Consider the following 24,805-nt stretch of genomic DNA (forward strand, 5'->3'; position numbering starts at 1 on the left):
ACCTTAGCTGCAGGTACCAGGCAGCTGCCCTCACTGTCCCCTGGTGCGCTCGAGAGGCCTCGGCCATGCGGCTGCGTTTCAGGTGCAGGCTTGTCCAGAGGAGAGCTAGCGAGGGGCGTTGGATGGCTTCGCCCCGGGTGCTGCTGGGATCCGGGCTGTGGAGGCCATGCTGCTGTCCCCAGGGCCTCCCGCCCTGCGCCGGGTTCCTCTCCCCCTCCCCGCGGTGTTATTTTCACCGTTTCCTGCCCGGGGAAGTTCAGGAGGTTGACGTTACCGAGTTGGTTTCCGCTCTCCTGCCCGGCTCCTACCGGGAGCTCTTGCAGAGCCTGAGCCCTGTGGGGCCAGTGGCAGCTGGGCAGGAGTCTGCCCATGCCAGCGGGCAGGACGAGCTGCCAGCCAGGCCCAGGGGAGGAAGTGTAACCCCTGTCAGGCCAGAGCGCTGGCGCTTGACCGGCCTGGGAGGGCTGGAAAGGAGGCTCCGAGTCCATCCCTCCACGTGGGTCCTGCCGCAGGGCTGGAGGCAGCCGCGTGGCCCCGGCGGGAGGAAGGGAGGACGCGCTCGGGCACCGCTGCAGAGCCCTTGGGCTCCTGCCGAATTGACACCCTCCCCTCTCCCTCCCTTTTCCACCCCCATCCTTCCCGTGTGCTCCTGCCTGGCCTGCATCTCCCCTCCCTTCCCTTCTCCCTCCCATCCCGCAGCAAACAAAATGGCTGCTGCATGGCCATTTTGTTTTCTGTCTGGAAGGGGAAGCCAGGACGCTGGGGCTTGGCTCTCTTTTGGAGGCTGCGGCCATGTTCGAGCCCAACTCTCCTGTCTCTACGTGGCACCGGCTGGAGCGAGAGAGAGAGAGAGAGAGAGAGAGAGAGAGAAAAGAAAGAAAGAAAAAAAAGGACCTTCTGGAACGAGCCCAAAGTCAGAGGCAGAGAGTGGGTAGTTTTGGCGTATGTTGAGCACTGAAAATGCCTGGAATTGCCAAACTGAGCTTTTGTATTAGCAGCGTTAAGGCTACTGGGTGCAGGCAGAGCCGCGGGGCTGGCCGGACGGAAAGGTTTGTTCTCCATATTCAATAAACCAGCTCTGCTTTCTTCTCTGTTTAGAAAGTACCAGAGAGCACTGAGGTCTGATTTGCTTTTGGACGGGCGGACGGCTTTACGCGTCGGCTGGCTGCGATCAGAGCCGGCCGCTGCCGGACGGTAGCATTTTAACCTGTTGTGTGTCCTCCTGCTTTTTGGGGGACGCTGAGGGCTGACCTGTCCATGGATTTGGCAGCACCTGGACGGAGCTGATGTGATCTGGAGGACATTTTTGTTGTTGTTGTTGTTGTTGTTTTGGTTTTCTTTTCTTCTTTTTCTTTTCCTTCTTAATTTTTTGGAAGGGATTTTTTTGCTTTGTTTATTGCCTTCTTGCCTCGAAAGTTTTCGTCTCAAAGACAGAAAAAGAACCAACCCCCAAACAACTGGATTTGAACTCTAAAAGGAACAACTCTCCTTGGCTTTTTGAAGCCCTTTGCTTTACTCATGAAGCTGTTTACTGCACACCTTAAGATGTGACACACACGATGGAGATGCCATCGGCTGCGAGACGCCTTCAAAGTTTAAGGGAACTCGGTGGTGCTGCCACCCGATTCAGACGCAGGAGCGTGGCACAAAGAGCAGAGCCTGTGCCAAGGCAAAGGCAGGGGGAGATGTTTTTTTCTATTTTTTGAAGGGTTTTTCCCCCCCACCCCAAAGTGGTCCTGCGTTTCCTGCGCTAGCCTGGTTGCCTTGGAGGTAGTGGCCACATCTCTTCGCTCACGGATGCGGATCTCTGTCCGGCGGCGCGGAGCCGGGGACTGGGCTCCGATTAGCCTCGGTTTTGGGGCGATCATCCTCCCTTTCCTGGACACCTGGAGAGATGCAGATTCTTTCAGAGAGGAGCTGGGAAGGAGAGCAGGAGGAGGTGAAATGGCTTTTCTTGCACGGAAAGGTATTTGCCTCCATATCTGCTCGGGCTTGCTTACGGATGGAGGAGGCAGAGAATTGCGTGGGCGATGGTGGTCCCGGAGCCGGGGCGGAGTGCGTGGGCGCTGGGCAGGTGGTTGGCGTGGTAAACGGAAGGGTTTTGGTCAGAACCTACCTTAAAGGTGGACATATACCTGCACACCATGAGCAGTGTTGGAGGGGAACGTTGAGAAGAGGGGAAAGACCCCATATAATGGAGGAGTGGTTTTTAGGTGGATTACAGCAGAGAATCTTCTCTCTTTAGGTTTGCTTTCTTTTGGGGTTAGCCTGTAGGGTAAATATGGAGCAGGCAAAAATGAAGCAGAAAGATTTGGTTGGCTTTTGGGTTGTGTTTTTTGTTTTACTCTCCTACCTCTTGCTTCTTAGCATGATATAAGGATCAGTAGTGCCTGGTCTGTGACAATAATTCTGGGATGTTTTTCCCCCCTCCCCATCAAGGGGGCACAAACGATGCCCATTTCCATGGACAATAACTCAAGCATTACCTTTGTGGCCACCTCTGGTACCGGCTGACAAAAGAGAAGTGCTGCAGCAAGCAGCTTACAGATGCCTGTGTTACAGACAGCACAGTGCCAGCCTCCTTAGTGGCCATCCAGATGTTTACAAACACCTGACAGGACTCAAGAACATCCTCCTGCAGGTGAGCAGCTGCTCATTAACGCAGCTGCTAATTGCTGAATCAGGCACTGAGAAGCCACCACCACCACCAGGTCACAACCTAAGGCATCGAAGGGGCAAAAAGGAGAGACAGAGGCTGTTGGCAGGCATGAACTTTTAAACAGTTCTGCTTCCATTTCCCTTTCTCTGTGCTCAGCACCTTTGATTGACTCTTCCCATGTGCCACAGCTTAACCTGGACTGCAGGGTCAGGGCAGGTGCTTGGCCTTGCTCTGCCGAGCGCTTCGCCTGCTCCGCGGGAGGCTAAAAGCAAATTGTCCTTGGGGCTTGTTTGGAAAAGGTCTGTTAGTGGCTGGTTGGGCTGCCCAGTGGTGCCAGCTGTGCCGAGGATGGTGTTCTGGGGCTGTTTCCTGCCTTTCCTGGGAGCAGGCTCCTCGCCGCCGGGCCAAGTGCGCGGCTGAGCCGCGTCGGCGCTGGGCAGCTCTGGAAGAGCTTCCCCGTTTGGGTTCATCGTTGCTTGCTTTGGTCTGGGGGAGGCTGCACTTCGCCTGCGTGTTGCTTTGCCTGCTCTTTGCCTCCCCAGCCCAGCGCCAGGGCGAGGTGAGGCCCCGGGGTCACTGCTGGCTTCTCCACAGGCACAGCGAAGGAGACAAAATGGCCGCCGGTCAGCCATTTTGTGCCAGCGCAGCCGCCCAGCTGCACGCAGGCGGCACCTTGGTTGGGGCCGGTGCTGACCCAGCCCAGCCTGTGCTCCAGGAGGCTGCAAAGCCTCTCAGGGGCTCAGGGCCCTGCTTTCCCGCTGGGAAGCCCTGCCCGTGCCTGGCACATTGTGGCAGCGCTGTGCGGGACTGCGGCTACACAAAGGCTGAGAGCGGTGCCTGCTTTTAAAGGAGGGACTGTGTTGTTTTATGGTTCCCTCCTCCCTCCTCCCCCCCTCCTCCATTTCATTCAGTGCTCCTTAATAAACCAGATCAGCTCCTCAAAGCTCCAGAGCCCTCCCGGCTACTCTCCAAGGCAGGCTTCATGCCTCCTTCTTTCAAAGGCAGGGACTTGGCCGCGCTCAGGCCTCTTTGGGCTGTAGATGCTTCGAAATCTGGGGGTACATCAGCTTGGGTTGTCTGCTGGGGGTCTGCTGGGCTGCTCATTGCCAGGCTCCCTCAGCCCTGGTAGCTGGGGAGCAGCTGTTGGTCACTTCTCCCTCCCAGGAGCTGGGAACGCCAATTTTGTTGCCATCCTGGGAGCATCTTGCTGTGAGGAGACACAAACGGAAGAATCCTTTGTCTGCCAGTTTGCCTCACCCCTCCAAGCACCTCCAGACAGCAGGACTGTGATGTGGGGACCCCTCTCGAAGCCCCTCACAGAGACTTGACTCCCTTTGCCCCCAGGGATTCCTGTGAATCTGGAAGGAGGACACTTTGCTACCACTCCGTTAGGGGCTGCACAGCAAATGGTTTTCAAAGTGATCCACTCAGGCAGCCCAAACAATCTTCAAGCCCCAGGCTTAAGTAGCTTGAAAGGCAGTGAGAAGCTTGGGGGTATCAACTCTTGACTCCTGCAGAGCCTGGTGGCTGCTTTGTCCAGAGCTCTGCCTGGCCACAGCGCATCTGGCACTTGGGAAGCTGAATCCTGCAGCAGGGATGGGCTGGAGGATTGCTGTGGGGAAGGGTTGGTGTGGGGAAGGGTTGGTGTGGGGAAGGGAAGGGTTGGTGTGTGGCAGGGAAGGGTTGGTGTATGGCAGGGAAGGGTTGGTGTGTGGCAGGCAGGGTTGGTGTGTGGCAGGCAGGGTTGGTGTGTGGCAGGGAAGGGTTGGTGTGTGGCAGGCAGGGTTGGTGTGTGGCAGGGAAGGGTTGGTGTGTGGCAGGGAAGGGTTGGTGTGTGGCAGACAGGGTTGGTGTGTGGCAGGCAGGGTTGGTGTGTGGCAGGCAGGGTTGGTGTGTGGCAGGGAAGGGTTGGTGTGTGGCAGGGAAGGGTTGGTGTGTGGCAGGCAGGGTTGATGTGTGGCAGGGAAGGGTTGGTGTGTGGCAGGCAGGGTTGGTGTGTGGCAGGCAGGGTTGGTGTGTGGCAGGCAGGGTTGGTGTGTGGCAGGCAGGGTTGGTGTATGGCAGGGAAGGGTTGGTGTGTGGCAGGCAGGGTTGGTGTGTGGCAGGGAAGGGTTGGTGTGTGGCAGGGAAGGGTTGGTGTGTGGCAGGGAAGGGTTGGTGTGTGGCAGGGAAGGGTTGGTGTGTGGCAGGGAAGGGTTGGTGTGTGGCAGGCAGGGTTGGTGTGTGGCAGGGAAGGGTTGGTGTGTGGCAGGGAAGGGTTGGTGTGTGGCAGGGAAGGGTTGGTGTGTGGCAGGCAGGGTTGGTGTGTGGCAGGGAAGGGTTGGTGTGTGGCAGGGAAGGGTTGGTGTGTGGCAGGCAGGGTTGGTGTGTGGCAGGCAGGGTTGGTGTATGGCAGGGAAGGGTTGGTGTATGGCAGGGAAGGGTTGGTGTGTGGCAGGGAAGGGTTGGTGTGTGGCAGGGAAGGGTTGGTGTGTGGCAGGCAGGGTTGGTGTGTGGCAGGGAAGGGTTGGTGTGTGGCAGGCAGGGTTGGTGTGTGGCAGGGAAGGGTTGGTGTGTGGCAGGCAGGGTTGGTGTGTGGCAGGCAGGGTTGGTGTGTGGCTGGCAGGGTTGGTGTGTGGCAGGCAGGGTTGGTGTGTGGCAGGCAAGGGTTGGTGTGTGGCTGGCAGGGTTGGTGTGTGGCAGGCAGGGTTGGTGTGTGGCAGGGAAGGGTTGGTGTGTGGCAGGGAAGGGTTGGTGTGTGGCTGGCAGGGTTGGTGTATGGCAGGGAAGGGTTGGTGTGTGGCAGGCAGGGTTGGTGTGTGGCAGGGAAGGGTTGGTGTGTGGCTGGCAGGGTTGGTGTATGGCAGGGAAGGGTTGGTGTGTGGCAGGCAGGGCAGAGCAGGAGCCCAGCTGGCTCTGGTGCTTGCTGAGGGGTGTCTGCCAGGGGCCTGGGGGGCTGCAGAGCTTGCACAGATCTCTGATTTATGACTAATTCATGCTGGCTCTTTGTGAAACCCCCGCGGGGCTTCACCACTCAGCTGCTCCCCAGCCTGTGCTCTCAGCTCTCTCCAGGTTGTCCTGCAGATGCTAGGACATCACTTTCCCCCTCTCTGTCAGAGGGGTGGATGTTGCCTTGGCCTTGCCCCAGTGAGGCTGAAGCGAGGTTGCTTGCAGTGCCAGCGTCACCATGGGCATTGCTGTGTGATCCCTGACAAGTTTGGTCTCCTCTCTGCTTCTCCTGCTGGTCCCACCTTTTGTCCTGGTGGTGCAGAGTGCAAGCCACCCAGGAGAGGGGCTTGCAGTGCTTGCAGCTCACACAGCACCCAGCACAAACAAGGGTAGGATGCTCAGAGTCCTCCTCACCAGGTGTCAATCCTCCTGCTTCAAAGACTCCTGCAATGGGTTGGGTTGCAAAGGACCTCAGAGGTCATCAGCTCCAACGCCCTGCTCTAGGCAGGGACTTCTCCCACTGAGGTTGCTCGAGGCCTTGTCCAACCTGGCCTGGAGGTTGCCCTCGTGGATCCTGGCCAGAAGAGGCTTGCTGAGTCAGCAGTTGGGTATTCCTGAGGCCTATCCTCATTAAGACAATTATTGTAATTAAATCTCCTGTTCTCAAGATTACATCTACAGCTCAGGAGGGATGATTCCCCCCCATGAGTAATTAGATCTGTGTGGACTAGGAGTTATTTAATGTAATTTCCATCCACAGTTTGAGGTTGGCCCAAGAGCCTCTTCTCTGCCATGGGCAGCGTGGAGCTGCCTGCCCTGTATGTCTGGCTCATGTGCTTAAAGTAAGCCACCAGGCTTGGAGTTGCTCCTCCAGGTTGAGTGGCAGGAGTCTCTTTGGAGATGAGTGTCCTCTGCTGTAGCCATCCCCTGCTGTGACCATCCAGGCCACCCAACTGCCCAGCCCTCTGCCCCTGCAGCAGCAGCAGCAGAGAAGTAGGTGGTGGAAGGGACCTCTGGAGATCAGCTGGTCCAGACCCCCTCCTGAAGCAGCTTCACCTGCGGCAGGCTGCACAGGGACACCTGCAGGCAGGCTCCAGAGCAGCAAACTCCACAGCCTCTCTGGCAGCCTTGTCCTGTCTTCCAGCACCCTTCAAGTGAGGAATTTCATCCTCAAGTCCATGAGAAGCCTCCTGTGACCTACTTTGTCCTGTCCCGGGGCACCACTGTCAAGAGCCCAGCCCCAGCCTCTTGCTCCCCCACCCTTTAGCTCTTGCCGAGCACTGAGCAGATCCCCTCTGGGACTGCCCTTCTCCAGGCTCCACAGCCCCAGGGCTCTCAGCCTCTCCTCCTAAGAGAGCAGCCCCTGGCTCTCTTCCCACCACCATCTCTTCTGGGTGATGCCCCTGGCACCAGCTTCATTCTGGGGAAGCTGAAACACTCTGGTCTAAAGTGCTGCTTCTGTCCCTGAGGAGGCAGAGGGGCCTGTGGCAGGCTGGGTGGACCTTTGAGCCTGCTTACAGCCTTGGTGAGGCTCTGGCTGGTGTTGCATGAGCTGAGGAGGGATGTGTGACCTCTGGGCACTGCTTTCTGTGCCAACAGAACAGGAGGAAGAAGGTTTGCCACCAGGAGGCCGTTAGGGATGCGAGGTGCTTGGCACTGTGCGTGGGCTGAGTACTTAAATCCTGCAGGGATCCGTCCTGCAGCACTGATTTGCTGACACTGTCTGGACCCTGCCACCCTAGGGGAGGTGTGGGCCAAATGGCCTGGCATGGCAGGGGCATCCCTTCTGATGGGTGAGACTGGTGGAGGAAGTGAATTACCTGGGCTGTGCTGAATGCCAGCGAGCAGCATCCCTGGGCTGCTCTGCAGAGGGCCTGGGCCACTTCCCAAACCTTGCTTCAAGAGCTCCTTGTGCCCAGCCCATCCTAAACCCCGACCTCAGCGAGCCCAGCTGCCAGGCTTGGGGACTCTCACTCATTTAGGTCGTTGCCTGTTAGCTGTGGAAGCACAAAGCAGTCTGCAGCCTTTGCCTCTTAGGGGGCTGCTGCCTGAGCTGTTGTCTGGCCCAGCACAGCGCTCAGCAGATGCTCAGGGGGGCTGGGGACGTCTCCTGCTGGGCTCCCGTGGGAAGCTCTCCTTTGGGTCTCTGCTGTGCTGCACGAGCAGCCTGCTTAATGTGCTGCTGGTGGCTTCCCTCCCCTTGCAGCTTGCTCTAATCTCCAAGGGGAATTCTTTCTCGTTGCTAAAAGAACCTCACAGGTTGCTTTTTGGCTACCAGCTTAACACCTTGCATCTGTGTTTGGGTGTGCAGAGAATGGGAGAGAACAAAGCCTCAGAAGGTGAGCCAAGGGCTTGGGGGGAAGCCAGCGTGTCTCAGGCCCGGGCTGGGGCTGCCAGGCTGTGCTGGAGCACTGGAGGGGCACAGAGCCTGCATGTTGCACTCATTTGTTTAGGAAATGAGATCTGCCTTGATGTACTCAATACCATTACAGCTGCAGCCTAAAAGCTTCCTTGTACTCGCTTGGTTCTAATCTGCTCAATTCCCTGGAGCAGCTGAATTGATGGATTCTCTTATCTGGGCTGGCAGGTTTGTTCTAGATACGTTGTGTGCTCAGGAGGTGAGGTCAGCCTGGCTGCACGGTGCTGCTGTTCCTGCAGCTTCAGCAGAGCTGCCTCAGCTGGGTGCCCGGGGCCTGGCTGCACCAGGGAGGCTGCTGCTGCTTCCCCCAGCCCTCTGGTGCCCAATGGCTGCTGCCAGGGCACTGCCAAGAGGGTTGAAGAAGGAAGGGCAGCTTCAGGACAAGGTTGGGTGTGAGACTGCTTGCCCCTAACGTCTGGGAGTTGTTCAGCCTGGAGGAGGGGAAGCTCAGGAGAGACCTTTTGGCTCTCTGCAGCTCTCTGAGAGGAGGCTGGAAGAAGGTAGGGCTTGGTCTCCTTTTTTCCAAGTAATGTGACAGGAGGAAATGGCCTCAGGCTGTGCCAGGGCAGGTGTAGGCTGGACACGAGGAACAATTTCTTCCTCAAGAGAGTTGTCCAGCCCTGGCCCAGGCTGCCAGGGGCAGTGGTGGAGTCCCCATCCCCAGAGAGATTGAAAAGCCATGGAGATGTGGTGCTGGGGGCCATGGCTTGGCTGTGCCCTGGCACTGCTGAGCTGAGGCTTGGACTCAGTGCTCTTACAGGTCTCTGCCAGCCTGAAGGATTCTGTGATTCTATGAAGTCTGCTGAACTTTGCTGCATTTCTCTTCACAGGAGCTGCTGAGCAGCCAGTGCCTGGATAAAGATCAGCTCACTGCCTTCAGCTGCCACGGTCCCAAGCTGTCCTTGAGGCTGAGGTAGTAGATTGAATAGTTGTGGAGTCCAATCCTCCCTTTGAGCTAACTATACAATCTACTGTCTTTCCTAAGGAGACAGTAAGGTCTTCAGCCTCTCCCACCTACCTCAACACCAAGCACGGAGGCAGGTGGTGGCCATGAGTCAGGCAGAGTCTGCTCTGCTCTGTGGAGGTGAGGTAGTAGGTTGTATAGTTTGGTGGGAGGGATTTGATCCCATTTCAGGTGATAACTATACAGTCTATTGCCTTCCTTAAAGAGCAGCAAAGCCACTGGAGGACTCAGCCACAGAGCTGCTGAGGCATCCTCTCTTCCTGCTGAGGGGCCCAAAACACTGCTGCTGAACAGCTCTGGGGGGGTCACCTCTTACAGCATCCAGGATTGCATCTGCCCAGGGACTGCTCCACGCCTCAGCCACAGGCACATGGATCCAGCTGCTCACAGACAACCTCCCTCTGCTTGCTGGGGGCAAGAGGCAATGGCATGAGCTGGGCTGCTCCAGCTCCTGGTGGTCAGCTCCAGCCTTGTTCTGCAGGAGGTGAGCTCCATTTTTAACGGGTTTAAGTTCTCCTCTGGCCTGGAGCCTGGAGGGGGCCAGAGGTACAAAGAGGATGGACCTGGACCTGTGATTTGAGTTTGCTGTGCCTTGTTCTGAAGTCTGGCTTAAGAGCTGGGTGCAAGGCTGTGGACTCACAGCCCTGGCAGCTGATGGGCCTTGGCTGGCCCCTGCTCAGGAAGTGCTTTCTGCTCTGGCCAGGCTCCCAGCTGTGCTCCAGTGCAGAGCCAGAGGGTGGCTCTTTCTTTCTGCTGTGCTGATCCTTACCAGCCCAGCTCCCCTCTGTGCAAGGTCTGGAGAGGGTGTGAGGGCTCCTGTGTGCTCACACAGCACAAACCACAGCTCAGGCTGACTCCCTGTGCTGGGAGGAGATGGAAGTCTAAGGGTGCAAACCCTAACCCCTCTGGATTCTCCAGGCTGGGAGCACTCTCATCTGCCAGCAGACATGAGAAGAGAGCTTTCTTCAGAGCTCTGACACCTGGCAAGGGGCAGGGAATTGTCTTCTCCTTGGGAGCAGATGGGTCTGACCCTCTGCCCTGCTCCAGTTAGGTAGGATCAAGCCCACGAGTGGAGCTGTGCCGGGATAGGGCTGCAGCAGCTCTTGAGGCCATCTCAGGCCATCACCACTGCCAGGGAGATCTGAGCTGCTGGGGAGCGAGGGCAGGCAGAGGAGGCCTCCTCGGATGAGGTGGGAGGAGGAGAGCAGCAGAAAGAAATCGAAGCCCTGAAATTTCAGCCTGAACAAGTGCAGAGAGAGGCCCAGACCTGGCTGCCTGGGGCCGTGGGAGCCCCCAGAAGGAAGCAGCTGGCTTAAGGCACCTCTGCTGCCTGGGGCTGGGACGTGACTTCCTCAGGCTGGGCCACAGCTGCTGGGTGGGGATGCTGCAGCGTCTAGCAGCGGAGGAATGCAGCCCTCTCGCCATCAGTCTGCTTCTCAGCAGCCCTGGCCACTTGCTGTGCACAGCTCCAGCTCGGTCCTCCGGGCGCAGGAGCAGCCTGGAGCTGCGTGCAGAGGGGCAGGGCTCCTGCCCGCGGACCGCTTGGAAGGGACCAAAATAGCACCAGGAGCATGGGAACAGAGCAGCAGATCTGTCTTCCCGAGGTATCCCCTAGATAAGGACTTCATCCTGTGTGTCCCAGATGAAGCTGGGTCTGTTCCCCTGCATTGCCTCGATGTGACTGTGGAGCGTCTCCAGCAGGGGAGCTGCGAGCTGGGAGCCGTGAATAAAGCATGGGGGAGATGCTCTCCTCTGCGAATAAACTTGCTTCGGCTTTGCTCACACAGCGGCTTTCCTTTGCTGCCTCGGAGCCAGCTTGGCTGTGGCACTGAGAGCTCGGGAAGGGTGGCTCACGCTCCTGGCTCTGTGTCACTGTCCAGATTCTCTGTCTGACCACAACCCTGGGCATGAAAGGGAAGCCACAGCCAGGACACGACGAGGATGTGGGATAGACTGGGTTGGCAGAGCAGCTGAGCCCATGTCTCTTGGTCTGCTTGAGGGCTACAGGTTGTGCTCTTTTGGCCAAAAAGGCAAATGGTCTCCTGGGCTGCACCAAGAAGAGTGTGGCCAGCAGGGCAAGGGAGGTTCTCCTCCTCCACTCTGCCTTAGTCAAGCCAAATCTGCAGTTTTGGACAGAGAACTGCTGGAGAGAGTGCAGGGCAGGTTGGGAAGATGCTGAGGGGCCTGGAGCAGCTCTGTGAGGACCAAAGGCTGAGCCCTGAGGCTGAGCCTGCACAAGAGCAGCCCCAGAGGGGAGCTGAGCAGTGCTCAACAAGAGCTAAAGGAGCTGTGGGGGCAAGAGGCTGGGGCCAGACTCTGCTCAGTGGTGCCCAGGAACAGGCCATGGGTCACAAACTGGACCCCAGGAGGTTCCAGCTGGGCAAGAGGAGAAACTTGTTTGGTGTGAGGCTGCTGGAGGCCTGGAGCAGGCTGCCAGAGAGGTTTTGGAGTCTCCTTGTGTGGAAAGCTTCCAACCTCCCCCCTGGGCATTGTGCCCCTGGGCAAGCTGCTGTGGGTGCCCTGCTCAGGCAGAGGAGTTGGACTGGATGATCTCCAAAGGTGTCTTCTAACTTGCACCATGCTGGAATCCTCTCTGCCTTGGGCAGCCCTCACCATAAGCATGCTTGCACCTCCCTTATCAGCCACAGCAGAAGAGGGAGACTTGCAGGCTCCACAGAGCCTTCAGCTGGTCTCTGAGAAATCACAAGTGGGGCTCAGGAGCCAGGCAAGGCAGTGTTTACTTTCTCTAATGCTTCCCGGTGTAAGAGAGAGGGCAGCTCTGCCCAGCAGGAGGGCTGCCAGGCTGGCTGAGCTCACAGCCACCTGGCTCACTCCTGGCCAGGAGCCCACACCACAGCTCAGCCGGGCAGCCACACTGTGCCAGCAGTGCCCTCCCAGGCTGCAGAGCTGAGGAGGGACAAAAAGCAGGCAGGAGGTAAGCTGAGTCCCCCACGGTGGGACAGGAGCTCCTCCAGCCCAAACGCTGAAGGAGCCTTTGGCAGCTGGTTGGACCCAGCAGCACAGCAGCCCCAGCTGCAAATCCCCTCTGATGTGGCCATGCTTTCCCCAATCCTTCTGACAAAGGTGTTCAGGAGAGCTTCAGGACCCCAAGCAGGCTCCTTCTGCTCAGCCAGCAGCAGCCAGGTCCCTCTTGCTGCTGGCAAACAGGCCCCAGGGCTGGGGGGGGGAAGCCAAGCAGGTGGGGCTGAGGCAGCCACCCAGGCCTTGTAAACACAAATCTCATCCTTTGAACTCAACTGACCGCAGCTGATGCTCATTGCCTCCTCCTCCTCCCACCACACATGGCCGTGGGGCTGCCAGGACCTGGCCAGATCTTTGCTGGGCTTTTGGCTTCTTTCCACCTCTTCAAAGAGTTTCTCACTGGGTGAGCATCCCTCATGCCAAGCCCAGAAACAGAGTGGAAATGCTGGAAAGAGTCTCCCTTTGATCTTTTATGTCCTCCCCTGCACACCACACAGCAGCCTGCCCTTGCCATGTGGTCACCTTCCCCCCTTCCCTAACCCCTCTCCTAATCCAGGATTCAGCCAAAGCACCCAAAATGCCCTTGCTGGTAGGGCTCAGCCCCACTGTGCTAGGGTGAGAGGGCAGAGGAGCAGGGATTTGCTCTCTGGGCTTGAATGCTCTGTTATGAGCATCCCTACCAACAGGTCCTTGCACAAGTGCACACCTCCAGGAGTCAAAGCCTTTTTGCAGGGCTCAGGAGCATCCCAAGTATTCTCCAGCTGAAGCAATTCTATGAATCCATAAAATACTTCAACCCTGGGATTCTTTTGCAGGGCTCCTGCTAGCCCTGGTGATCAGCACCACTGCTCCCAGCTCCGTGGTTGCTCTCAGCAGGGGGCCTGGGGGGGATCCAGCACGGCAAGAATTCAGATACTGACCCAATTTTGATGGCAGAAATAGTGGGGGGTTGGGGGTCCTTTTGTAGCTGATACAGAATTAATGTTAGTTTCCTTCAACCAGATGGAGAAATGTCACAGCCCTGAAATGTTCTCCCACCTCTGTCCTGCCTGAGCCCTCTCCCCCTGCAGCAGATGAAGAGACTCCAGCATCTGTCTGCAGCCCGAGGCTAGGGCTGGGTGTTGGAAAGGAAGAAATTGCCCACAGTGAGGGTGGTGAGACACTGGCACAGGCTGCCCAGAGAGGTCATGGAGAAAAGAAGGCTCCAGGGAGACGCTGGGGCAGTCTTCCAGTAACTGAAGTGGGTTACAGGAGAACTGGGGAGGGACTTTTGGCAAGGGCTGGGGGTGACAGGACAAGGGGGAATGGCTTAGAGCTGGAAGAGAGCAGATTTAGACCGGAGATGGGGAAGGAATTCTTTAAGATGAGGGTCGGGAGAGACTGGCACAGGCTGCCCAGAGAGGTCATGGAGAAAAGAAGGCTCCAGGGAGACGCTGGGGCAGTCTTCCAGTAACTGAAGTGGGTTACAGGAGAACTGGGGAGGGACTTTTGGCAAGGGCTGGGGGTGACAGGACAAGGGGGAATGGCTTAGAGCTGGAAGAGAGCAGATTTAGACCGGAGATGGGGAAGGAATTCTTTAAGATGAGGGTCGGGAGAGACTGGCACAGGCTGCCCAGGGAGGTTGTGGCTGCGCCCTGCCTGGAGGCGTTCAGGGCCAGGTTGGACGAGACCTTGATCAATCTGTGCTGCTGGGAGGTGTCCCTGCCCGCGGCAGGGAGGCTGGAACTGGGCGACCTTCAAGCCCCCTTCCAACCCAAACCATTCCAAGCTTCTAGGGATCCCCGATGCCCCCAGAGCAGCTCGGCCGCCGGAGCGCAGCGGCAGCCCCTGCCCGGGAGCTTCACTTTCAACCTGATTCTGAACCACGTCTGCGGCTCTGCATCGCGCACGGCCGCGCAGGGCTCCGCGCAGGGCTCCGCGCAGCTCGCTGCAAGCTGCCTGCTCCTCCGCCCGGCCGCTGCCACCTGCCGGCAGCCGCTCCGCAGCCCCGGCCCCGACGGCGGCGATGCTGCTGGGCTGGGGCTGCGGGCAGAGGCAAACCACAGAGCCACTCAGGGTGGGAAGGGTCCACAGGGATCAGCCAGTTCCAATCCCCCTGCCATGGGCAGGGACACCTCACACTAGAGCAGGCTGCCCACAGCCTCAGCCAGCCTGGCCTCAAACACCTCCAGCCATGGGGCCTCAACCACCTCCCTGGGCAACCCCTGCCAGGCTCTCAGCACCCTCATGCTGAAGAACTTCTTCCTCACATCCAGGCTGCCTCTCCCCATTTCCAGCTTTGTTCCATCCCCCCCAGTCCTATCACTCCCTGACAGCCTAAGAAGTCCCTCCCCAGTGCAGAGCCACAGAGCAGCCTCCTCAGCAGGCAGCAGGCTGAAGCTTGAGGAGGGCAGAGTTAGGCTGCAGCACAAACCTGAGCGCAAGAAGTTCCACCTCAACATGAGGGGGCTGAGAGAGATGGAGCCTGCTCAGCCTGCAGAAGGCTCCAGGGAGACCTTAGAGCAGCCTTCCAGTAGCTGAGTGGGGCTGCAGGAGAGCTGGGAAGGGAGTTTTGAGGAGGGCTGGGAGTGCCAGGACGAGGGACAGTGGCTTTGAGCTGGGAGAGGGAAGCTGAGAGTGGAGAGGAGGAAGAAGTTCTTGAGAGTAAGGGTGGGGAGAGCCTGGCACAGGTTGCCCAGGGAGGCTGCCCCCTCCCTGCAGGTGTTGAAGACCAGTTTGGGTGAGGCTTTGAGCAAGCTGTGCTGCTGGGAGGTGTCCCTGCCCGTGGCAGAGGGTTGGAGCTGGAACAGCTTCAAGGTCCCTTCCTAACCAAACCCAAACTGCAAGGACGTCTGAGCAGGCTGCTCACAGCCCCAGACAGCCTGGCCTGGGGTGGTGCAAGCCAGGGGGCAGCTCCCAGCTCTCTGGGCAGCCTGGGCCAGGCTCTCCCCACCCTCAGTGTCAAACATTTCTCCCTCCTCTCCACTCCGAACCTGCCTCTTGGAGTCTCAAACCACTCCTCTTGTCCCGTCACAACAGGCTCTGCCCAGAAGTCTGCCCCCAGCTTTCCGATTGTCCCCTTGAAGCACTGCAGGCCACCAGAAGGTGTCCCTGGAGCCTTCTCCAGGCGGATCAAGTCCAGCTCTCAGCCTGGCCTCACAGCAGAGCCCTTCCAGCCCTCCTGTCCTGCTGGAAAGGATTCTCCTGCTGCTGGAGCCCTTCTTGTGCCGAGGGCTGCAGAGCAGCCAAGGAGCCCCTCCAGCACCCCAGCTGCCTCCCTGCCCTTCAGCAGCTCTCCCTCGGCACACTCTCCGGAGCAGTTCCCAGACACAGGCAGGACTTCACAGGAGGATTTATTCAGTGCATGCTCTGGGGATGCACAGGACACAGCAGCATGCGGGGGGGTGACACTAACAGTGGCCTTCAGATCATTCTCACCTCATCTGTTGAAGACATCCAAGGCTGCAACAACCAAAGGAGGGACTGCAGTCTGTAAAGCTTGTCACAGACTGAACACACCTGGCTGGGAACCCTCAGGTGAAGGGAGCAGAGACACAGGGGAGTGAAACAATGTCCCAGATGGTCCTGCAGCAGGTCCTGGGACCTGCCCTAACAGCAAGTCCTAGCAGCACTCACTTGCCTCTGTCGAGCTCAAGCTGCACCTGCAGGCATGGAGAGCTTCTTCCTGCTCCCCCTGCACCGAGCTCCAGCACACACAGAGCAGAAGTCAGCCAGGACCTGTGCCTGGGTTCCACTACACTGAAGTTACACAGGGAAGGAAGCCATGCAGAAGGGAGCTGAGGGAGGAGTTGGTGACCCCTCTGGAGCACTGCAGAATCTCTTCTGTGCTGGCACAGGGGTGCGGGCACAGGCGTACGGTGGTGGCCAAGGACTAGCTGTGGGTGGGGGCATGCAGCAGAGAGCAGGGGGAGCAGAGGCCAGGGCTGCAGAGGTGTGAGGAGGAGGAAGGAGGACATCTGGGGGTACTGGCCACAGCTGTTCCAGAACTAGGAAGGACTCAGAAACCCTCGTGGGGAAATACAAAGCCACTCTCTGGGGACAAGGAGGGAAGAGCTGAAACCTCTGCCAGACTGAGACAGACATAAGGGGTGGGGGTGGGGAGAGCATTTCTGCTGGAAACACATTCTGAGAACACCAAAGCCAGGTCTCACCTACAGACAGACACCAAAGCCAGCCACAGGCACCAAAGCCAACCACCAGGTCCCACCACCACTCAGGGTTCCAAGCCACTCTGCTTTCCCCGGGGACAGGTGCAGCAGGACCTGCCAACCACACAGGTCGCTGGGAGAGCTCAGCACTTCCACCCTGGAGCTGGCCCCGAGGCTCAGGCTGGCTGGGAAGAAAGAAGAAGCGTCCAAGGTCAGCAGCATTTGGCAGACACCTTCCTGCCCGTGGGTGTCCTCAGGAAGGGGACCGAGTTCCCTCGGGGCTGCCAGGTGCCCTTGGCTCGTCGGGGCTGGAGCAGGTAAGGCAGCGTAAGAAGAGAGCATCAACCTGAACTGTCCATGGTGCCCCCTAAGCCTCCCAGGGCTGTGCCACAGCCACCCCTGAAGAGAGCCTTAGCGACTGGTGCAGGGACAGCCGAGGAAGACCACTCAAAGCAGAAGGGCCACCAGGATGATGCTGGGGAGGAGGAAGAGCGGCAGGCCCAAGCAGGCACTGGGGGCTCCAGCCGTGGGCTGGTCCATGCTCGTCTGGTCTGGGTTTGTCTCCAGCTCCTCAGTGTCCAGGCTGCCTGCTGGCAGAGAGAAGGGAAGCTGCAGTTAGAGGGGAAGAGCCGGGCAGAGGGGGAGCTCCCACTCATGCAGGTCCATCAGTGGCGTGCACAGGGGCCAGGCAGCAGTGCACCCCCCAGCAGAGGCAGGACCCAGGTTAGTGGGGAGCAGGCTGCAGACAAACCCATGCTTCACGAGGGGCACATCCAGCAGCCCCTGCAGGTTAGAGGGAGGGGTGAGGAGGAGGCCTGGTGCCACACACAACAGAGGGTCCAGGGGCCCAGGCTGCTGCTGGTCCCTCCCAAGCACTCTCCATGCTGCTTGGGGATGGCTGCAGCCCTGCGTGGCCGTGCCAGGGCAGAGCCCACAGGTGCCTTACCTGAGAGGGAGCTCTGGAAAGCAGGGCTCTGCCCTCTCCTGTCTTTGGAGGGTGCTGTTAAGCGCAGGAAGGTTGGCTCCTCGGGGCTGAAAGCCTCGGACTTGGAGGGGGTCATGAGCTCAGCTTTATTGAACCCTAACCTGAGCTCGGGAGCGAAGCGGCTGAGGGCTGGAGGTGGAGTGGGGGCGGCTGAGGGCTCTCTGCCATCCTCCCCCACACCTGTAGTGGCCTCTGAGGCTGCCCCGGGGCTGGAGGCTGTGCCCATGCTCTCTAACGAGGTCGGCTGCTCTGTGCCCGAGGGGCTGGCAGGCTCTGCAGTGCCTGCCGCAGGAGATGCTTCAGCACCCAGCTCTGACCCGGGCTCAGAGGAAGGGCTTGGCTCAGCTGCCTCGGTAGGACCTGGCCCTTCTGTGCCAGCAGGCTCTGGCTTGGTGCTGGTGGCAGGGTGGGGTTGTGCCTTTGCTGCTGTGCTTGGTGCTGCTGCTGTGACCTTTGGCTGTGCTGGTGGTGTAGTGGCAGGGGTTGGCTTAGCTGTGGTGGTGGATGTTGGTGTGGTGGGTGCTGGCTTGGCTGTGGTGGTGGATGTTGGTGTGGTGGGTGCTGGCTTGGCTGTGGTGGTGGATGTTGGTGTGGTGGGTGCTGGCTTGGCTGTGGTGGTGGGTCTTGGTGTGGTGGGTGTTGGCTTGGGTGCAGTAGTAGTTGTGGTAGGTGTGGTAGTGGTTGTAGTGGGTTTTGGTGTAGTGGGTGTGGTGGGTTTTGGTGTGGTGAGTTTTGGTGTGGTTGTTGTGGTTGTGGTGGGTTTTGGTGTGGTGGGTGTGGTGGTGGTGGTGGTTGTAGTGGGTTTTGGTGTGGTGGTGGTGGGTGTGGTGGGTTTTGGTGTGGTGAGTTTTGGTGTGGTGGTGGTGGGTGTGGTGGGTTTTGGTGTGGTGGTTGTGGTGGGTTTTGGTGTGGTGGTTGTGGTGGGTTTTGGTGTGGTGGTGGTGGGTGTGGTGGTTGTGGTGGGTTTTGGTGTGGTGGTGGTGGGTGTGGTGGGTTTTGGTGTGGTGGTTGTGGTGGGTTTTGGTGTGGTGGTTGTGGTGGGTTTTGGTGTGGTGGTGGTGGGTGTGGTGGTTGTGGTGGGTTTTGGTGTGGTGGTGGTGGGTGTGGTGGGTTTTGGTGTGGTGGGCGTTGGCTTGGGTGTCGTGGTGGCCGTGGTGGGTGTTGGCTTAGTGGTAGTGGTTGTGGTGGGCTTTGGCTCCACAGCAGTGGTGCTGGCTGCTGGTACTGCAGGCTGTCCCTTGGCTGGGGCTGCTGGGAGGGTGGTGACAAGTTCTGGCATGGCTGCTGTTGTGTTGGCTGCTGGCGTTGAGAGGTTTGGGTTGGCTGTGGTTGGAAGTGTGGCTGTGGGTGGTGGCTTGGCTGTGGTTGTGGATTTTGGCTTGGCTGTGGTTGGGAGGGTGGGTGGTGGTGGCTTGGCTGTGGTTGGAGGCTCGGGTGTGGCTGTGGTTGGAAGTGTGGGTTTGGGTGGTGGCTTGGCTGTGGTGGGCACTGGTGCTGTGGGTCCTGTCGTGGCTGTGGTGGGCACTGGTGCTGTGGGTCCTGTCGTGGCTGTGGGTTTTGGCAGGGCTGTGCTCAGGGTGGGTGGCCTTGCCTTTGTTGTCACAGGGGCTGGAGTGGTCTCCTCTACAGTGGGTTCTGGTAAGAGATGAAAAGTGCCATGGGTTAGGGCTGGGCTCTGCTGGCTCCACAGCTCCCACAGGTCCCTGAGCAGAGCCAGCAGGCACCAGCAGGGGCTGAAGCAGCAGCAGAGCCCTCTCAGGGCACTCGGAGCCATCTCATCTGCCTCACACAACCTCCTGCCTCTCAAAGAGCATCTTCATGGGAGCAAAAACTGCTGGCTCAGAGGCCATGAGGTCCTTGTCCAACCCTCCTCACCCTGAGGCAGATGTCTTAGGGGCTGATGGCTCCTGGGCCAGCCTTGGAGCTGCTGGTCCAGGCCTTCCTGATAGCTCCAGGAGGAGTCAGAGCTTGGACCCCAAGCCACGGGGCTGAGTCCCAGCAGGGACATGCAGCACTCTGCTGCACTCACCACACAGGGAGTCGACACAGGCTCTGCCCTCGGGGCACTGTGAGCATGAGGGTCCCTCCTTGTATGGCTTCCGACCTTTCACGTTGCCCCTGGAAGCAGAAGACACCAAGAAAAGAGGGCATGAAGAGGGGGTGCAGGGCTAGGGAGAGCCCAGGAGGGACTGACTCAAGGGGAACTTCCCAGCCAGGGCAGAACTCAGGATTAAGCACACAGCAGGCATTGGTCTCCTGCCACAGACTGGCAGTGCCCTTTGCTTCCTGACCTCAGGGCTGCTAAAACTGGGGGGGGACAGGTCCATGGACCAGATCCTCCTCCACCCCTTGGGGCAGAGCACTCCATGGGCACCTGGAGGTGTGATTTTGCCTCCCTTCTGCTCGACACCCCTAAGGAGGTCTGCAGTCACCAGCCACTGCTGTTGGTCTTGCCAGCTCCAAGCAAGTGGTCTGCAGGGCTACTCTAGGGCTTTGCCAGTGGGCACCTCCCTCTCCTCCCATGTCCCTGCTGGTGCCAATGTGCTTCTCCACCGCTGCCGCCAGTGGGTTAGAACAAGGCATGGAGCAGGGAGCTGTTGTCTGTACCCTCAGCTGCAGCAGCAGCAGCCTTGGGCAGCTCTTAGTGTTGAAGGTCCCTCCCCAGATCTGTGCCAGGAGCTGCACCAGACCTCAGCAGTGGCAGTCAGGGCCCAGGGTCACCAAAGAACTCTTCCTGCCTGTGTGACCCACCCAGGACAACAAAGACCTTCTTGGCACTGCTTTGCTGCTATTTCTGAGCGAGGTCGGAGCCTGCCCTGCTCTGGGACCAAAGGAGGAGGCTGCCAGCACGGGGAGCTGCAGGGTGCCCCGGGCGCTGCCAGGCTTACGGGGGGTAGTAGTTGCAGACCAGCAGGTGCATGCCCTCGGCCTCGATGCCATCGATCTTCTCGCAGAACTTGGCCCCGCAGCCGACCTGGTGAGTGCTTGCCCAGACCACCTAAGGCAAAGACCAGGGGGAGAGGAGGTGACTCCGGGAAGGCAAACACCCTGTTGGCACCCAGGCACCACTCCAGCGCCCTCCTGGCATCCCATATCCCCAGCTTTCAGGATCCTGTCCCTCGCCCATGTCTGGGGCCAGCCTGCCCAGCCTGGCACTGCTGCCCAAGCGCCACAGCTTCTGTCCTGTGCGAGCAGAGAACCATCATAGAACCACAGACTGCTTTGGGTTGGTCCTGGAACCCTCCCCACATCCATCCTCACGTTCAGCACCACCACCTCTGCTCCTCCTCGCTCCCACCCAGGCTGTGAATCAGCACTCAGCCCTCACATCCCTGCCTAAGCCAAGCTGGCACCAGCTCTGCAGAGGAGCCAAACAGAGCTTCCTTAAACCAGGTCTTGTCCAAAGGCTGCTCAGGACCAGCTCCGTGCCCAGGTCCCTCTGATCCCTGCCCAGCTGCCCAGCCCGTGGCAGAGGAAGCCCAGCCCCAGCTCCTTTCTCAGCAGCCCCCAGCCCAGCAGCTGGTACCTGGGTGTAGTGGCCACACATCTGCCCGGGCACGCAGGTGGCAGTGCTCAAGTTGTAGTACTTCTCCTCCCCATTCCAGTCCTCCACGGCGAAGTCGAGGTCCAGGGTGGGAGCCATGGCAAAGAGGTTCTCCCCGCGCCGGCCCCGCTCCTTGTTGTGGTCCCAGATGCACTTCTCTGCATAGGCCTGGGCAAAGGCCTCCAGCTCCGTGTCCCAGCGCTGCAAGGGCTCGGGGTCAGCACACAGAGGCTCTCTGGCACACACAAGGACATGCTCCAAGCACCCCTGGGCTTCCTGACCACATTCCTGAGTGGAACCCAAACCTCAACATCCCTGCCCCATCCCTCCACAGCCAGTCCCAGCTCAAACCAGACCTTAGCTTGGAGGAGGTCTCTGCACCAGCACCACCCTCACAGCCTTGCCTGGAGCATCCTCAGCTCAGTGTGGAGAAACCATGAGGCTGGCTGGAGGCAGGCAGGAAACTCACCCTGGGCCACGTCGCAGGAGGAAGCCTGGGGACAGTCCTCGCTGACAGGGTGGGGGTGGGAGAAGGACACAACTCTGGCAGCTGCACAGAGCCTGGGAGCTCCTGGGAGGCATCATCTGTTTGCATGGACCTGAGCCGTGCCAGGCTGCCTGCCAGCAGCCCCTCTGGAGCAGCCATGGCCCCTCCACCAGCTGAGCCCACTGCCCCACGGCCCCCAGCGGCCACACTGACATGCAGGAGGAGCAGGAGGAGGAGGAGGAGAAGGAGGAGGAGGAGGAGGAGGAGGAGGAGGAGGAGGAGGAGGAGGAGGAGGAGGAGGAGGAGGAGGAGGAGGAGGAGGAGGAGGAGGAGGAGGAGGAGGAGGAGAGGTTTCCTCCCAGGGAGGGACCCCACACGGCAGCTGCTTGGGTTGCCCATGTGCCATCTGATGGAGACAGCAGGTCTGGGCTGGAAGGCAGCCCAGCAAACAGGGGGCACCTTCCTGGTGGGCACCCAGGGGCCAGAGCGTGGCCCTGACGCAGGCCATGGCACCAGCAGGGTGCTGAGGGGTGTGGATGGGCCCCTGAAGAGCAGCTCCCAGGGACCAGACCCTGGAATGCCTGCGTGGGGGCACAGTGCTGGGGCACAGGGTGCTGGGTGCCCTCCCACCATGTCCCTAGGGCAGGCTGGAAGGCCAGTTTGGGGAGGCCCTGCTGCTCCCCTGGCACGGAGCTGGGCTCCATACACAGAGGCCTGCACCTGCAGGAGCTGCCTCAGTAAAAAAAGTGGCTTTGGGCACTGTGCCCCCCCACATCACTCAACTATTTCCCCAGCAACCAGAGGCAGGTCGCAGACAGGAGCCTGGGGTGAGCCCAGCCAGGCGCAGTGCCACAGCAGCAGGTGGACCCGGAGCAAAGGCTCCAGGGGAGGCAGCAGAGAAAGAGGCTCCCATGGAAAACCTCCACCAAGAAAGGGCTGCTGTGAGCTGAGCATTTGTCGTGCTTCAAAGGGAGGAAACAAAAGCCTCTGGCTGGGGACTCTGTGTGCTGAAGCAGCTCTGTGGAGGGGAACGTCCCAAGGTCCACAGCCTGCAGGGGAGCAGCTGCCACTGCTTCAGAGCTGCTGCTGACCTGAGGACCCCCAGAGACTCTTCCCCTCAGGCTTTCTCTAAGCCCTGGTTCCAAACCCCTTGTCCTCTGAGTTCTCCATGCCTTGCTTTGGTAGGTGTCCCTGGGATGGTGATGCTCAGGGCTCTGGCTCTGCTCCCTCAGAGTCCAAAGGCACTGATCAGATCTGGAGCTAGCCACAGCTCTTCCTTTCATTGCCTCATCCAACTTCCATTTGCCAGCCCACAAAAGGTTTAATTCAGCCTGGGCAACTTTTGGGCCAGGCAAGGAGGTCTCTTACAAGCACCCTGGGAGCAAAAGAGCAGAGCACTCCCAACCATCCTGGGCAGCAGCTCTCCTCCTCCCCTAGCACGCTGCAAACAGGGAGCAAAACTCCTGTGTGCTGCAAGATAAACCACAACGGCCAAATGGTAATTGAGTGGAGGCAAAAAGCAGCAGCTTGAGAGCTTGGGCTTGCTCCTGCTGCAGCCACACCTGGTGGTGGGCATCTGGCTCAGTTTCCCCAAGCAAAAGGGGGATCCCTCACCTCCAAACCAGCCACAAACAGGTTGTGGTGGGGGTGAGGGGCGTGATGGAAAGCTCAAGTAACTGCATGAGCTGGTAGTCGTGGCTGAGGTTGATGTTGCCTTCTACAGACAACAGCTCCCTCCCCTGCAGAGGCAGAAAGCAGCCCCACGCAGCAGGATTCCCCCTACAGCTCCCACCAGGAGCTCCTGTGGGCACTCACAGGAGGAAGAGCATCAGAGGACTCTGACCACACTTAGCAACCTCCAAGAACGGCCAAAGACAACTCATCAGGTGCAAGGAGACTCAGACCTCCTTGGAGGCTCTTTCAGCCTCCCCTCCGCTGGCACCCAGTGGCAGCCCTACAGGAGGATTGCTCTGCAGCAGCTCCTGATGCCTTCCAGCACTATGCCCAGGGCTGGCACTGCACAAACCTCCTCCCAGCCCCCTGTAATCCAGGCCACTCACCATCTTCAGCATGTCCATAGCAGGAGGAGACACCTGGGAGCGGTATTTGTTATGCCCATCCAAGATGATCTTCTTCTCTTCATCACTCAGGGACCAGCTGAGCTCCAGTACCGTCAGCAAGAGGAGCAGAGGAGGAAGAGCTGAGCTCAGCATCGTGCAGCCAGCTTCTGCTCTTAGCAGCCCACGGCTCTGGCAGGCAAGATTTAAAGCACCTCCCCAAAGCAAGGAACACCCAACAGCTCCAGCTCGGGGAGGAAACGTTTCTGGATGAGAGCAGCGTCCCGGGGCCGTGCAGCACACACCCAGCCCACAGCTCGGCCCGCACGGACAGCTGGGGCCAAGCAGCACGCAGGGTCCCCTCCCCGAGACGCCCCTGCCCCTCAGAGCCCACCCCCGGGCTGGCATTTCCAGCCAAGCTTCTGACCTCTGGCATCCCCTCCACCCTCAGCTGTGAGCCTGCTGCCTCCTGTCCCTTTTCTCCCAATGGAGAAGGTCAATCCCAAGGCCAGCAGCCTGGGGGTGGCACCAGGGGGCTCCCCTGTCCCTCGAAGGCAGCTGTGCCTAGGAACGAGGGCAACAAGACGCAGCTGGGAGCAGTTTGCAGCGCAGGAGCTGCCCAGCGCCGGGTCAGGGCTCACCGTGCCCAGCTCTGCGTCCACACACACTGGCTGCGGGGGGAAATCAGCAGGGAATGTCCCCCCCTGGGGCTCCCTCAGCCTGCTGGGGAGGGGACTAAGCAGAAGAGTATATCCCTTGGTTGTGCCGTCAGGAGAAGGGTGTGCAGGAGAGGAAGAGGAGGATACAGAGCTGAAGTTGCCTGCGAGAAGTCCCCTGAGGGGCTTGTCGTGGAACGCAGTTTCGCGGCAGAGTTATGGGGAAAATACGCGAGGCGTCTGGCTTGAATGTGAGGCACTAGAAATTACACAATATAGCAAAAGCCTAGAGAAGCTTTTTGCTACTCTCCATGACAGGGCTCCAGCTGCACTCGGGGCTGCTGCAAGCTCCACAGGCAGACACCTGCAGGGCTCAGCATCAGGCTGTGCACGAAGCCACCCGCACGTTGCCTGTCCGGCAGAGACCCTCCAGCCGGTCCGCAGCCTCTTCCTCCCCATCCGCGTTGTGCAACGGCCGCGGCTCTGCTCCAGGAGCGGCCCCGGGACCGCCGCTGCGGGGGAGGCCGCTCGGGTGGGCAGCGCCGGGGGCACGGCCGAGGCGCCCTCGCTGCCCCTCTCCCCTCCCGGCTGTCAGCTTCCCTCCGCCAGCGCTGTGCCGGTTTCCCCTTCGCTCTGCACCTCCCTGAGCACCTCTCCTGCCTCAAAAGCTCTCCTAGTGCCCTGCAAAGGGTTAAGCCCCCCCCAGCAGCTGGCATGCAGCGGGAGAAGAAACGAGGCAAGGGGAAAGGTGCAGCAACACTTGGTCTTTAATTGCAAAAAGTAAAAACTTTGGAGTTCTTCTTCTGCCATACAAATCTCCCTTTATTTACACACTTTACAGGCTCTCCCCCGTATTTACAGAGTCTGCAATATATTAAATTAGGACCACCCCTAACATTCTGCATTAAGTGCATATTTACATTCTGGGGTTGTGGTTTTTGTTCACCCACCGAGGAGCTGAGTGTTCAGCATTGAA

General features: G+C 59.3%; 1 protein-coding gene and 1 long non-coding RNA gene across 5 annotated transcripts; one reads left to right on the forward strand and one right to left on the reverse strand.

Annotated features, from left to right (window-relative positions):
- The first annotated feature begins 554 nt into the window (after positions 1-554).
- LOC135191480 (uncharacterized) lies at positions 555-10,733 on the forward strand. The gene is made up of 2 exons (XR_010308825.1): positions 555-1,966; positions 8,837-10,733. It is a non-coding gene; the product is annotated as an uncharacterized LOC135191480 (long non-coding RNA).
- Positions 10,734-15,265: 4,532 nt separating this feature from the next.
- Positions 15,266-23,348, reverse strand: PI16 (peptidase inhibitor 16). Of its 4 annotated transcripts, none has more exons than XM_064173791.1 (6): positions 23,177-23,348; positions 20,612-20,830; positions 19,974-20,083; positions 19,115-19,203; positions 17,047-18,720; positions 15,266-16,687 (listed from the first exon to the last, which is right to left on the reverse strand). In XM_064173791.1, exons 1-6 carry the CDS (start codon positions 23,327-23,329, stop codon positions 16,548-16,550), a joined length of 2,385 nt encoding a protein of 794 aa, XP_064029861.1. In that variant the 5' UTR covers positions 23,330-23,348; the 3' UTR covers positions 15,266-16,547. The 4 variants fall into 4 exon arrangements, with proteins under 4 accessions (XP_064029861.1, XP_064029860.1, XP_064029863.1 ...); XM_064173790.1 differs by having other exon boundaries at positions 15,266-16,690; XM_064173793.1 differs by lacking the exon at positions 17,047-18,720.
- Positions 23,349-24,805: the final 1,457 nt, after the last annotated feature.

Source organism: Pogoniulus pusillus, chromosome 39 (genome assembly GCF_015220805.1).
Source record: "Pogoniulus pusillus isolate bPogPus1 chromosome 39, bPogPus1.pri, whole genome shotgun sequence".
Taxonomy (NCBI): Eukaryota; Metazoa; Chordata; class Aves; order Piciformes; family Lybiidae; genus Pogoniulus; species Pogoniulus pusillus.

Bases quoted from the DNA above. Each gene is read 5' to 3' on its own strand.
- PI16 (XM_064173790.1), bottom strand. From the start codon at position 23,329: ATGCTGAGCTCAGCTCTTCCTCCTCTGCTCCTCTTGCTGACGGTACTG. The intron at 19,204-19,973 runs GTAAGCCTGGCA...TTCTGCTTCCAG, and splicing joins GTCTGCAACTACTACCCCCC to GGGCAACGTGAAAGGTCGGA. The intron at 18,721-19,114 runs GTGAGTGCAGCA...ATCTCTTACCAG, and splicing joins CTGTGTCGACTCCCTGTGTG to AACCCACTGTAGAGGAGACC.